A 15,486-nucleotide genomic window follows, 5' to 3' on the forward strand; every position below is an offset into this window, starting at 1 on the left:
TGGAGACAGATTGGACTCAATGGCTACTTTAAACCATACTGAATTCAATGTCTAGCATGATGACATCTGAATCAAAGGTTGTAAGGAATCTGCACTGCACCAAAGACAGAAAAATTATGTGTTAAGATAACCCAAATTCAGTATCAAAAGAAGTGAGAAAGCAATATTTTGCTGGCTGTATGCAGAACTATTTGTTTGGGGATCAAATGTGTTTTTCAACTCTTGGGAGGCCTTCTGCATCATGAAAATCTTGAGGTTTCAGCTAATTGTGGAACAGATCAGGTTTGATCCCATGCATTTTATTACGCCAAAATATTTGCCTAGGTCTGATACCTGGGAAGGTTTTGTTACCCTGTGCACATTCTACTTATGCACTCCCTGTAATCAACAATTTAGGGTCTTAGATTATGTGAGACCTCTGAATACAAAACAGTGCACAAACAAGTATTATGTTGGCACACTAGACAGATTTTGATAACTCTATGGGTTCCCTTAAACATAAAATAAGCTATGGAGGTAACATCATAATCTTGTCCTGGACATAAAAGTATCTGTTTTGAAATAATTAAAGCCACAGAACTGTTTTTAAAGAAAAGCAATAAAAGCTATCTATTTCAATTGCTTTGGAAAATTGAGAACGTTAGGGGGCTTTTAAAAGGTGCAACTATTGCTATCACCAACTACTTTAGGCGTTTGGAGCTCTTAACAGTAAGCAATCATATTTTAAAGTGAAGTCTGCGCTTTGTATCAATGGATTTGACCATCTATGCTTGAAAATATTTTTTTTAATCTCAAAAAGCTAATCTTGAACTTGCTATTTTATATAAAGGTTGCCATTTAACTTTGCCATTGTATATATCATGGGACTTGACAATCCATGGGTTTTGTTATCCAAGGGTGGTGAGGTGCCCTGGATACCAAGAGCAAACTATATTGTAACTTCCTAAAGTCTAGTACTGCATCATTTTATTTTCCAGCATATGTAAGGACAACAGCTGCAGAAAAACAAAGCATTCTTTTTCTTTTTCTCTTTCTCGTATCTGCCAGAATTGCTTTGTTCCTTAACCAAAGACACAGGGTACATATTGATCACAACCTACTCTCGGGCAGTCACTATACTACAGGAACGCTACCAGAAATCAAATTTGCAAATCCAGTTGCTGAAGGCGGGAGCTGCAACAGTGGTGATGAGATTTGCACAGAGGTCAAGCAACAAATAGGACTGGACTGCCAGAATGGATCATGAGATTGGGAGGTGGAGGGAGTGACATGGGAGCCTACTCACCATTTCCCTGCATTCCAGGCATCCTACTCATGCTTCCAGGGGGCCGCGTTGGCATTGTAGTCATGCAGGTACCACGATGTGGCAGAGGAGTCTGATGCTGGCTGCGGCAGGCGACGGGCGCCTATAGGGCCCCGGTTGTGGTGGGCAGTGAGGTAAAGAGAGGGATGGGGCAGGAGCAATGGATGGAGATGAAAAGGGGGTAGGGGCAGGAGAAACAGACAGAGGTGATGTGAGGAGGAGGCACTGAAGATGGGCATGCGATGACGCAGAGGAAGGCGCAGCCATGAAACCTCCCAACCACCCGCCACAACAGCCCTCCTCCGCACATGAGATCAGGACTCACATACCCTCCAAAATTTCAAAGAAAACGGGATGTGTGTGGCCAAGCAACATCAGAGTGTGGGCAAGATGGCAAAACATTATCAGGCTGCAGTTTGCCTGTGTTCACTAGAAAGGGGGAAAATCTGTCCCTTCTCCTCTCCCTCCTGTTGAAGCTACTGGGCACAAGCTACTTTTACTCTTTGAGTTTAATTTATAGCACCTGAAGTAAGCTGAGAACAAAGAGGGAAAAGTAGAAGAAGGAGAGAAAAATATTTTAAAGGCAAGTGATAGATTTGGACGTCTGGGGATTAACTGGAAATGCCACTGACAAATCATGTCAGTTGAAGGGTATGGGCTCATAGTGACCCGACTCACTTCTTCTGCCATATTTGCCCTCCCTCCCATGGTTCTCAAGAGCCTTGCTTTTTAGCTTCTTTATTCAGAACTCACTATCTGTCCTTGTGAAAAAGTAAGCATGCATGATAAAATGATTAGGACTGGAGAAAGGATGGGTTCAAATGTGCACTTAACCATGAAGCTCAGAGGATGACACTGTCTAACATAATCTACTTCACAGGATTGCAATGCAGATAAAGCAGATGAGGTACAATTGTCTAGGCTGCGTTCTGGGGGAATGTAAAATAAAAAAGGCCTTCACCTACCATAACATCTTAACTTAACGAATGTTGAGGTTCTAGGGCCAGCTGTCTACAAACCACCCAGAATCATTTCAAGTCTCACCAAACCCTTTCACCCAGACCAAAAGGAGTAGAAAGTTTACTCTGTTTTTTTTTTTTTTTTGGTTGAAATTATTTCTCTACCAACCCCTGAAAAATAAAACAAGGCAAACTGGGATCTGTGTGGCTTAGTTTAAAGGAAAATGGTGTATATAGATGCATGATTCTCCGTGTTTAGTGGTGCAAAAAAGAAGAACGAAGGAATCATTTGGCCAATAGGCTGCTTGATCTCATCCCATGTCAGAACTCCAAGATTTCTCCTAAGGTAGTTTTAGATCTATCATAATTTTTATTTTATTTTAGTGAACTCCATCAAAACTAGGCTTCTGCTTAGGTGTGAAGTTTCATATGGGAACCTGACTTAAAATCATTCCATGGTTTAAAAAATTGGCCAAAATCCTACATCAAAATATATGTTTCATAACTTTATAAATCCTCAGCTATTTTATAGAAATGAAATACAATCCTGCTGGTGAATTGTGAAAATGCATATCTGGACACCAGAAATATGCATATTGGGCACTTCTGATGTGTATCAGGTGCTCCTATATTGCTCTGGTACATCCTAGTTTGTGCGCGGATACACTTTGGGAGAAGACTCAATGCAAATCAATGGTCACTAAATATTGCTGGCTATCATAGGATAATGGATACTTTACACTTCAATATTATGACACAACCTAGTGAATAGAGATATGAAATTACTCATTTCATGGAAGCCCATTGACAATGGCATAGAATGCCAGCCTCTATAGTTTTACCAGAATTGAGTATGCTTCTCTAATGTTGTTTAATCAGGCTATTATACTGGGGTTGTTTTGTCTTCTAATGGGCCGTTTGATTTATAAGTTGTTGTAGTAGGGCAGTGGTTCTCAACCTGGGGTCCCCAGATGTTTTTGGCCTACAACTCCCAGAAATCCCAGCCAGTTTACCAACTGTTAGGATTTCTGGCAGTTGAAGGCCAAAAACATCTGGGGACCCCAGGTTGAGAACCACTGTAGTAGGGAATATCACATGATTTCTTCCAAGGTTTATTCCGATTTGAGCCAGTGGACATTGGGCAATAGATTGAAGAATGTGGAAACCAGAACTCGGAGTCCAGCTGATCAAGCTGTTTTCTGCGGCCCTGGAGACTAGGACTCAAAGCAATGGGTACAAATTAACCGAAAGGAGATTCCACCTGAACATTAGGAAGAACTCCTTGACTCTGAGGTCCATGCTACACAGCTGTACAAAATCCACATCAAACTAGAATATGTGGCAATGTGGAATCAAAAACCCCAGTTCAAAGCAAATATTGTGGATTATCTGACTTGATACTCTGGGTTACATAGCTGTGTGGAAGGACCCTGAGAGCTGTTCAACAGTGGAACCCTCTTCCTCAGAGTGTGCTGGTAGCTCCTTCTTTAAAGGCTTTTGAACACAGGCTGGATGGCCATCTATCGGGGGTGCTTTGATTGTGCTTTTCCTGCATGGCAGGGGGTTGGACTAGAAGGCCCATGTGGTCTCTTCCAACTCTATGATTCTATGAGGGACAGTTACTCTTTTTGAACACCATCACTTTTGTTATTGGGTTATTTTACAGGACTCTTTTGGGTTAGTTCAATATTGATAAAAATGTGGATGGGGGTGACCAATTTGGAGGACAGGGAGGAATATTGGGAAAAAATTACAACAATCTCCCAGAGTTTGAAAAGAATACTTTTTAAAGTCTTTAGCTTACAAAACTGTCTAACTAGCATGGCCATTTAGGGGATTTTGGGAGTTACATTCCAAAGAAGTAGTTGCCAAATGTTTATGCGGACCTTCCACTGAGCTCTTGGACCGGCTCTGTTACTGAGCCACTGCTCTTTCTTCCTGGTCAGAAATAAATGTATTACCTCCTGTTTGTGGTGAGAATTCTACCACAGACCTACAAGGGAGGTCTGCACCACTAGCAGAGAATGGGTCAGTTTGAAAACAAAGAAAAACCTCCTTCATTTCAATCAGCCTCATGTTGCCCAGCATCTCATTCGGTGGTGCAGATGGCATATTGCAGTCTTTCTGTGCTGGCCAGAGTACCAATGTCCTACATTTCCCACCAGCTGGGAACACAGCTTCCCTCATCCCAGTGTGGGAACATCCATTATATTCTAACCTGCAGGGAATATGATAGAAGACGCAGACACAGAGCAGGACAGACTGCTCTATGTCCCCTTTGCAAGATAAATAAATACTTTTTTGGGGGGGGGGGGGCTGTCATCCCCATATTGTATGACAGTCAGGCACCAGACACAATAGTTTTGTTAACATAATGGTTACTTCAGCAGCCTTTGGCTTAGTCTCTTTCCTTTCTAGACAGTTTTAATTTCCCCCCACACAAATCTTAGGTAATAGGAAATTTCCATTTGCATACATCTGGATTAACAATCATATGCAAATCAGCAATGGCCTATTTCACATTTTAATTTGCATAATTTGGATTAAGATACATGCCGTTCTTAATTTTTCAGAGGTGTTAGGGCACAATCCAGTCCAGGAGCATTTGCTCTCCTGTTAAATGTATAAAAACAAGTACGGCAGTGGCTATTCAGTGGCACAGAGAAAACACTTTGCACCCATATTTGTAATCTTGTTGCATATTTCAGCAGAGAACCCTAGTTTTGCAATTAAATTTCTATGCATGTTAAGCCTTGACTCATGTCTTTTAAAAAAGCAGTGACCTTAAACCCAAAATATTTGAAAAATCAATATGCACCAGGATTAGTAAATATGAATACAAAAATAGACAATACTCTTTCAATGACTCTTACATGCCTGTGATAATAAGTATATGCAACGATGTGCAATGCTACGACTTAACATGCATATCCAGATGAGAAGTAGGTTGATTTTTCCCATCCTCAAACATTTGTATTTAGTTTAAAATCCCTAAATCTCTAGCAGATACCACACAAAAGATGCTGTTGACCTTGGAGATCATCTGATTTTTAACAACAGTGAGGTTAACCAATTTTCTAAGAGCCTTCCCCCTCCTATCTATGAAAATGGGATATGTTACTTCTAAAAGCAGTTTAAAAACCATCCTAGAATCCAGTTTTTAAAAGCACAATTTTCAAATACTGCAAGCAATGCATTGTTTTTGCTGCCTGATGGAAGATTAAAAGAGATGGGCCCAGTCTAACTTCCTTAGGCAGGGAGTTCCACAGTCAAAGCATTGCGTCAGAGAAAGTATATCTATCCACCAATCTAGCTTCACACGATTTTGCGACCCTCTGAAGCTCATACTTCTAGATTAGGAGAGGATCTTTCAGATATCCTGACCCCAAGTCGTTTAGGACTTTGTAGGCCAATGGCAGCAATTTGAATTGAGCTTAGAAGCAAATTGGGAGTCCAAATCTTCCAAGATCGGTGTTACACGTTTTCAAGAATACCGTTTGCACTCTGAATTGAATATCAAGGAACTGAAGGAAGCTGAGGACAAAGGGGGGAGTGTAAAGAAGGAGAAAGAAACTGGGATATTTTAAAAGTAGCTGAAAAATGGGTCAGCAGAAGATGAATTGGCATTGTCCCTGAAAAACTGGGACAAATGGAAGGTCTGAGTCCTGCCATGCTGGCACTGATGCTGTTCTATTTGGGAAAATCTATTTGAGGAACCCCCAGTGGCGCAGTGGGTTAAAGCCCTGTGCCGGCAGGACAGGTCGCAGGTTCGAATCCGGGGAGAGGCGGATGAGCTCCCTCTATCAGATCCAGCTCCTCATGCGGGGACACGGGAGAAGCCTCCCACAAGGATAATAAAAACATTAAATCATCCAGGCGTCCCCTGGGCAACGTCCTTGCAGACGGCCAGTTCTCTCACACCAGGAGTCACTCCTGACACGACAAAAAAAAAAAAAACCATTGGGAAAACGTCTTCCTAGCTCTGCTTCAGGAATATTAGAACAATTTTCTTAAATCTTGGGGGGATACAATCCCCCCTCCAAAATATCCCAGATATAGTCCAAAAGGTCTCTTTTCCAAGCTGTGGATTTGAGACATGTACCATCAGCTTTGTTTATAAAAGTAACTTTCCTAGGGAAGGAGCAATGCTACAAATAACGTCAACATTGGGAACTCATCACTAACAAAATGTTAAAACATACTCACTAAGGCAGAAGAAGGGGACAGTGATTACAAGGTTCAATAGTCAACAATTAGGTAAACAGGGGTAATAAGGTATTATGAAATACATCACAGTTTCAGTTTGGAAAAATAACTCTTTTGGAATATAATTCTTTAGGAATATAATCAGCTAGTCAAAATGGCTATTGTCTATACAAGCTTGGGGATTGTAGGAGACGTAGTCAAAAAAAGTAATTTCTCTATGCTCTAGCTAGAATAATCAACAACTGCAATGCACAAAGGCTCTGCAGTAAATGTGGAAAGGGCTCTCATTCTAGGCAAGGCATTTGAAAACCCCCAGCCTACTTCATTAGACTCATTTGATGAAACAGGCTCCTGCCACAGTAAACCAGAGAGTCTCTAGGGTGCTACAGCATTCTTTGTACTTCAATGAATAAGCACCAGAAATGGTTTGGCCTTTTCCAGTCACCCTGTTTTTAATTTGCATACATATGGATTAATTAGCAACTGTATGTAAATAATATGAGAAGCAGTGTAATATTGATTTAGGTGTTAGCATAGGACTCTGGGAGACCAGGATTCGAATCCCCACATGCCCATGGAAACCCTAGATGATCTTGGGTGAGTCCCACTCTGTTTATCATACCAGCCTGTGTTCCTTGCAATCACGCTGTTTAAATAAACAGGAACATACCATTATTGCAGTGGTTCCCAACCTTTTATTGACCAGGGACTACTTTGACAAGGGACCAATCTCCAACATTAGTACCAAAAAGATTATGAATCTGTTTTTGGTCAACTTTAGATTCAGTTTGGTTATTTGAGGTGCTGATTCAGAAAATTGCATTGGATAGACCACATCAGCTCTAGTTTCTGATACAAAACATATGCCATCCAGTAGTCGCCATCTGCTTGCCCACAGAAAACCATATTTAATAATCTAGATCTGTGGATCATGTTTTAGGTCTCACGGCACATCAGTGGGCTGCCGCCCACAGGTTGGGAACCACTGCATTATTGGAACAATCTCAGCACAATTGCATAATGCTGCCTAAGACCTTGTTAAATTCTCCAGTCAGCCATGCTTCCCTACTCAGTGAATGTGGATTTTCCTCTTATTTTTTCCTATTTTGCCACAACTGCGAATTTGCAGAGCTTCGGCATTCTCATGAGACTTACTTCTACTTTGCTATACTGAGACTCCAGTAGAAGAAAATTATTACACAGGGAAGAGTGAGAGTACAACAGTAATACTGGATTCATTGATAGGTTTTTCCCATGAATGAAAAGAGCCTATCCAATCATAAATCAATGCAACTACAGGACAGTCATTTTGCCATGCATCAAGGTCCATGAACAGGTGTTTTATCTTATCCTAAGTGCCCATTAGCAACCTTGTGTGATAATGTCCACTCTCAGAGGAAGGCAATGCCAAATCCTCTCTGAACAAATCTTGCCTGAAAGTCCTACATCAAGTTAGCTTGAAAACAACTAGAAGGCATACAGCAACAACATTCTGTTCCCTGTCTAATGTTTTGTTTCTTTCTCTTACTCAGTTTATTTACTCTACAGGAGCCCCATTTGATTGAACAGGTGATCTCTTTTTCCGATGAATATACTGTGGCCTTAAGTCCGGTTTTTCATGTATCATGTTTATCCTGAAGCTGTGATGTGGTAAATTACTAAGTGGTATTTCAATTGCCTCATCACTTTATTCATGCTTGTCTAGGCATCTTTTTAATTTGGTGGTAAAACTGCTTGTGGCTTCTCGCCAGACATTTCCTCCCACTCATGAGTTCTCAGGTGACATCCCAGAATGCAGTGGAATATCTCTGAGACCAAAGAGAAAGAGACGTAAGAGTGGCAACATGGCTGAGAAGGAAAGTAGTTTCTCCTGTTTGCTTCTTTATGTTTACTTGGAGGACCATGAAAGGGAAATGCAGTTCAAACATAAAGGAGAAAGGTGGAGTTTTCCAGTAGCGCACACATATATACCATGAGGCCAAGGGGTTAGTGTAATGTCCCATACAGAGAAATATCTGCATAATTCCCAAACTTTAGAGTTTGTTTGGTCTCTACATCCCAGAATCTTCCAGCTACCATGACCACTGGCCATGCTGACGAGAGAATTCTGGGAAAATGTAACTTTTCCAATCTGTGGATAAACTATGTAGAAAGACATTCAAATCATGGTAAATACAGAAAGAAGTAGAGTAGGATAAAGCTTCTGAACTTTCAATCACTTATGCAGAAGAGCGGGTTCCAATCATTTGGGTCATTGTATGTCACCTTTAATGCAGTGCACAGGAGCACTGTGTAGTATGCAAACGACAATGTTTAAATCAGTTATGTAATCCTATATGCTTCTTGTTGTGTGCGTTAAGGGATTTCTGAGTAATGGCAACCCATATATTTTTCAGAGGATGTCTGACATTACTGCTTTCTGAGGCTGAGAGAGTATGTCATGCCCAAAGTCATCCTATGGGTTTTCATGGCCAAGTAGAGATTTGAGCCACTGTCGAAAGTTGTTGTCCAATGCTCCAACCACTATACAATCTTGGCCCTCTCTATTCTTATACTATTACCTGGGAGTAAGGTCCACTAAGTACAGTGGTATTTATTTCTGAGTAAACAACATTAACAGGACTGTACTGTTAATTGCTCATATTGAATTGTGAGAAACATGTTGATCAATTTAAAAGATGCCTCTGATTTAACTGGGAGACAGATTTTAATTTTTTTTGAAATTATTTTTAAGATAGTTTAAGGAAGTGAGTTGCTGTGAGTTTTCCGGGCTGTGTTGCCATGTTCTAGAAGCATTCTCTCCTGATGATTCACCCACATCTATGGCAGGCATCCTCAGAGGTTGTGAGGTCTGCAGGAAACTAGGCAAACGAGGTCTATATATTTGTGGAATGTCCAGGGTGGGAGAAAGAACTCTTGTCTGTTTGAGGCAAGTGTGAATATTGCAATTGGCCACCTTGATTAGCACTGAATGGCCTTGCAGCTTCAAAGCCTGGCTGATTGTTGCCTGGGATAATCCTTTGTTGGGAGGTGTTAGCTGGCCCTGATTGTTTCTTATCTGGAATTCCCCTGTTGTCAGACTGTTGTTCTTTCTTTCTTTCTTTCTTTATTTATTTATTTATTAAAATACTGGTAGCCAGATTTTGTTTTTCATGGTTTCCTCCTTTCTGTTGAAATTGTCCCCATGCTTGTGATTTCAATGGATTCTCTGTGCATTTTAGAAAATGCAAAATACCATTTTAGAAAAGGCAGTCCATCCCATAAGGTGCTACTGCTCTTACATTCAGTTTTTATGTCATTACATTTAATTAACTAAAACAATAGTCTACTTTCTATACTAGGTATGAACCACAGTCTTGTTTCCATGCATTTTTTGCAAATACAGTTCATTGGGGAAAACAAATCAAGAACCTTTATGGCTGAATTTTGTGGGAAAATACGAATGTTTTCTTTCCCACTTATAATTTACAGCAGCTCAGCTTTCCTTACCTGTTGCCCTCCAGGCATGTTAGATTACAATTCCCACTGAGACTCTCCTAGCTGGTAATGATGGATCATAGTCCTTGGTAAATAGCCATATAGCACTACATAATTAGGCTGCTAGTTAGATGATGCTAGTCTTTGATTCAGTCCTCTACCACTTCCTTTTTAGAACAAATTCATCTGCAACTATTACTGCAACTGTAATTGATCATGTTTATCTTAATATAAAAATTTTAACTTGCTCATTTCTATATGCAACAAGTTAGTCCCATGTTCCTCACTAACTCAAGTTTTTAATTACCAGCCTCACTATGTTGTTATGTGCCTTCAAACGGACTCTGATTTATGTTGACCTTATCATAGGGCTTTCTTGGAAAGGTATATTAAGAGGTTTGCCAATGCCTTCCTTTGAGACTAGGTCAATCTGACTTGCATGAAGCTGATGCTGTTGTTGTGTGGCGTCAACCGAATCACATAGTTTTTGTGGCAAGATTGATTCAGGTTTGATTTATCATTGCCTTCTTCTAAGACTGAGAGAGTGTGACTTGCTCAAAGTCACCCAGTAGGTTTCCATGACCAAATGGGTATCCTAACCCTTGTCTTCAGGATCCTAGTCCAGAATCCTGCTGTAACACCTAAACCAATGCCATACTGGTCTCATTGCCCAAGATTATCCAGTGACATAGTTGTACATCTAAAAGCTTATGGCTTGGCCTTATGTCTCCATTTTTATGGGTAAAATCCAACAGGGAGGAAAAGGGGCAAATTAACCAGGTTTGACAAGTTCAGCTCTAGACAAGAGAAAGGGACTGCCTGCAAATTTGTATCTTATCCAGGTGAGCAGCAGCTTGCTACCATTTGCAATGCTTCATTGATTTGGTGCTGCAACCTGCAAAGACTCTTCAGGAGGTCCATGTGTTGATTTAGTAAGCTTTTGCATCCCTCCCAGGCATTGTGATGCCAGGGATCACCCTCCACACTGCACCTAGGTAGACAATAAGCTAGAATAATGTTCGTTATCCGGTCTCCTTAAGAAAACAAGAAAGAATAATCCCTTAACACAGAAATGCTGGACTCTGACAAATACCATGTCAGACTAGACAGAGAAGCCATTCAACAGAAAGGAGGAAACTGAAACTGAACAAAATCTGGTTACCAGTATAAAAAAACTCTAAAACCAAGACAGTAAATAAAGGCCAACACTCAAAAACCAGGTGAATTCCAGACAAGAATCAATCAGGACCAGCTATCATCTCCCAACAAAGTATTTCCCCCAGGCAGAAAGCTGCCAAGCTTTCAAGCTACAAGCTTATTCAATACTAATCAAGGCAATCAATTGCAACATCCACACTTGCCTCCAACAGAGAGTTTTTTCTCCCACCTTGGACATTCCACAGATATATAAACCCCACTTGCCTAGTTTCCAACAGACATCACAATCTCTGAAGATGCCTTCTATAGATGTGGGCGAAACATTGGGGGAGAATTCTTCTGGAACATGGCCATACAGCAACCCAACAATTCCTTAATTTCACCATCATCTGGAAACATCTGTTTCAGTAAGGTTTCTGTCTCAATTGGACATAAAATACATATTTTCTCCTGTGTGTGTGTTTGAATTACAAGCTGTGGGTGACTATGGTAGGTCCTTAATGCATAACATTTAATTACATCCGCAGGAGGTGTCCCTGGACTTCAGGTTTTAGCCCAGATACATCAGAGGCTATGGCAAACCTGAAGTGTACCCAGTAGGATTCCACGATCAAGAGAGGGATTTGAACCTGGTCTCCTAAAATCTTAGTCCATCACTAAGATTGCTATACACATTTGCTCAACCTAATTATGCAATCCTATATACCAAAGGAGAAAGATCCATTAAACTAATGACAACAGGCTGGCAATTGTCAAGAGTTTGGCAGCTGCATTGGTCTGCCACAGGTCCTTGGAGGGCTGTATCCATCAGAACCCATAGATTTGCCACATTAGTAAGGAAGCATCTTTATTGGGGCTGCTAGCTTTAATTGACAGTCAATTTAACTAATCATTTTGATTGGCTAAAATGATGTCATGATTAATCAGCTGAGATACTGTGTGTGCGTATGTATATAACACAGGTTTTTTTTATGAAAACTGCAGATGGCTAGTGCCATCTGGAAAGAGGTATTTCTCCCTTCTAAGATTATACCTGCTTTGACACCAACATCTACAAAGTATGCTTTTGCTTCAGAACTATTGTTCTACACATATTCAAATTTATGCAAATCTAAATTATTAATCTACTACAAAGCATACGGTTAATCAGCTCTGATTCATTTAATCTTGGGCTCTTTATGGAACCATACTCTTCACACAGACATCATTAGGCCAGGGGGATCTCATTGTACCTAGGCTTGTTCACTAATCGAAACAGAAAATCCTGTACTTGCTGGCAATACATTCTTATGCAATTTTGCATGAGGCATATCCAGCATGGAGACTCAGGATTGTTCTAAAGTAGTATGAAGAAAATAGGACAACAGCATATATTCCAATATATCACAGATGAAAACCAGGGCACACATGGTTAAGTGACAACAGAGTGCAGTCAAGATGGCAAAAGTTATTAGTGGGGAAGAACACAAATTATTGGTGAGGAAGTAGCAATTTGCTTTTGCCTAAGCTTACTGTGAAAGGAAAGATTCTGCCTTCTCTCCCCATTCTGAGTAAACTGTATGCAAATTTGCACTGTGAACTCAGTTTGCAGCCACTGAAGTGAGCTAAGGAAGAAGGAGCCAAGTAAGGAGAGGACGGGGAAACTGGGGGTGTATCTACACCAGTGGTTCACAATCTTTTTTTTACCAGGGACCACTCTCCAACATAAGTACCAAAGGGGTTACAAATAAGTTTTTGGTCTATTTTAGATTCAGTTTGGTTATTTCGTGTACTGATTCAGAAAATTGCATTGGATAGACCACATCAGCTTTAGTTTCTGATACAGAACACATGCTATCTAGTAGTCACCATCTGCTCACCTGTAGAAAACCATATATAATGAGCCTCGGCACTATAAGAAGGTTTCGCGAGACCAGTTGCTCTCGTTGCAATGGTGTAGTAGTAGTGAGGCTGTGGATCACTGGTGGTCCCAGGGCCACAGTTTGGGAACCACTGATCTCCACTGTGGAATTAATGCAGTTTGACATCACTTTAACTGCCATGGCTCGGTGCTATGGAATCCTGTGATTTGTATATTGGTGAAGTCCCAGCACTCTTTAGCAAGGATGGCTAAAGGTCTGGTAAAACTACAGCTTCCAGGACTCCATAGCATTGAGCCACAGCAATTAAAGTGGCATTGAACTACACTAATTCTACAGTGTTTCTCAAGTGCTCCTCCAGGTGTTTTGGACTTCAGCTCTCAGAAATCCCAGCCATCTTACCAGCTGTTAGGAATTGTGGGTGCTGTAGTGCAAAACATCTGGAAGAGCACAGTTTGAGAAACTCTAACTCTAGATGGACCCAGAGATGTTTTAATAGCAGCTGAAAAAAATGGGGCTATGGATGATTAATCAGGCCTGTCCTTGCCAAATTGGGACATTTGAAAGGTGTGCTATAATTGGCTAAGTGAGAAAGAACTCAATTCAAAATATAAAAACCTGCAGGATCTCAATTTCTAACGGATTAATCAATATGATTAATAGACCGTCCAATTAACTGGACAAAGCTTTTTTAAGAGTCATAATTTTACTATAAAACTGCAGAGGGAAGCTCAGTTTCACTTTCATAAAAAATGCTTCTTGTAAGCCAGTGCTTTTTCTATCAGATGTACACCCACAACATCTAAAAATAAAGTATCCTTTCTTTTTTCAAAGCTATTTTTAACTCCTAGGGAAATTGAGAAAAATGTAACTGATTAATTAATCTATTACAGCCATTTGATTAGTCAATGAGAAGTTTTAAAACTGATTAATTAATTGATGAAAGTGATTTGATTAACCAACAAGGATTTAAAAAGAAAGGAATAAGAGTTGAATTCTACTTGAAGAATTATGGACATTTCAAAAGTTTGCATGCTGTTGGAGTTAAGTCAACAGACGTCAGCTCAACGAATCCATCGTGCACCTTGGCCTAAACCTATTTTATATCTCAAAGTCTGTGGACCAGAAACTCAATTTTCAAGATCCGGGCCTAATGACAAGCCGCAAGTCGACAAGCCATTTCTCCCCTGAGCTCTCTGTATTGTGCCTTGCTCACTTCTTGCCGATTCTCCCTGCTGTGTTAACACCTCGAACATCTGTCATGTCCTCTCCCTCGGTGGAAGTAAATACCTCGTCAGCTTTCATTTGCTGCTTCCTCCCATTCGCCCGCTGTGACAGGCGCAACCTTGTCCCTGTTCAAGAGGCTGCCTGCTGCTAAGATCAGCCTCTGACAGATGCTAGACCAGCAGTTATAAAATGCACAGGCATGCCGTTGCTGATCCCTGTCCAAAGGGATCATGTTCTCTAATACCTTTCTGCAGTGAGATGGGCAAAACTAAGATCAGCTCTCACCTAATCGAGGACAGAGCACTAAAAAGGAACAGGTGGGAAGAAGGTGATACCATATTCCATACTGATAGATTTCCCAAAAGCATAGCATTCGATTTATTGGTGATTGTGCAATGGATAAAATAGGCATGGGCAAACTTCAGCCCTCCAGGTGTTTTGGACTTCAACTCCCACAATTTGCCCATGCCTGAGATAAAACCATAAGAACCTTCATGCTAATTACACTACGGGCCTGTCCAGACAGTACCTTTATCACAGGAGCTTCCATCGCAAGTACGAGGGTGGCTAGATGCCATTCCCTATAAACACGGAAGCAATCGCTACAAAAAGCAAAAAACACGAGATTTCCAGGTGTAGGAATATTGCGGTTTTGAGCCGAATATCCGCATCTTCAAATGTCTGTATGTCACTGCAATTGGAAATCACAGTATTTTTTATATAGGTTCCTGGTTTTTAGATGTTTATTTCTGATTGGTCAGTTTCTAAAAAGAAGGTGACACTTGAGTACAAGACAAAAACTTTGTGTGTCAGAAACTTCATGAAATGTGTGGAGGGCACATTTTATCTGGCCACGACAAAATTGTGGCTCCTTTGTCAATGTTGTACATCCTTTCACAAGAAGAGTAATCAGGAACAGTCATGTATAACCCAGGAACAGCACCCTGTTTTCGATGCCACAAGTACACAACTGAACCTGCCAGGCTATAAAAAAGTGTCAATAATGACAAAGTTCTGTTCCTGGCTTGAAAGTGTATGTTCCTGTTTGACTGTGCTGTGCTGACTTGGACAGAAGTGGTCCTATCCCATAAACTTTGTTTGTGTGGCAGATACTTCATGAAAAGTCTGGAGGGTACAGTTTCTCTGGCCAGGACAAAGAATTAAACTTTTGCTGTGATTCGGATATCCAAATCTCCGCATATCCACATACATGCAACTTGAGGGATTTTTTCCCAACAGAAGTCCCGTGGCGGCAATCTTGGGAGCCTCTAAAGTTCACAACAAAGCATCAAGTCTT

General features: G+C 40.7%; 1 protein-coding gene across 18 annotated transcripts in view; it reads right to left on the reverse strand.

Moving 5' to 3' along the window:
• LOC132777953 (voltage-gated potassium channel KCNC1-like) overlaps positions 1 to 15,486 on the reverse strand; it is an 84,000-nt gene that overhangs the window by 19,445 nt on the left and 49,069 nt on the right. For 12 of the 18 annotated variants that reach the window (XR_010910139.1, XR_010910138.1, XR_009631720.2 and 9 more), the window contains one exon: positions 1,286 to 1,406. The exons of the other annotated variants lie outside the window; for them this stretch is intronic. Coding sequence is in view for 4 of the 12 variants with exons in the window: in XM_060780516.2 (XP_060636499.1) it covers positions 1,286 to 1,406 (121 nt within the window). In the remaining 8 variants the exon portion in view is untranslated. The remainder of the gene's footprint in view (positions 1 to 1,285; positions 1,407 to 15,486) is intronic. 18 annotated transcript variants of the gene reach the window in all.

Source organism: Anolis sagrei, chromosome 6 (assembly GCF_037176765.1).
Source record: "Anolis sagrei isolate rAnoSag1 chromosome 6, rAnoSag1.mat, whole genome shotgun sequence".
In the NCBI taxonomy this organism is placed as follows: Eukaryota; Metazoa; Chordata; class Lepidosauria; order Squamata; family Dactyloidae; genus Anolis; species Anolis sagrei.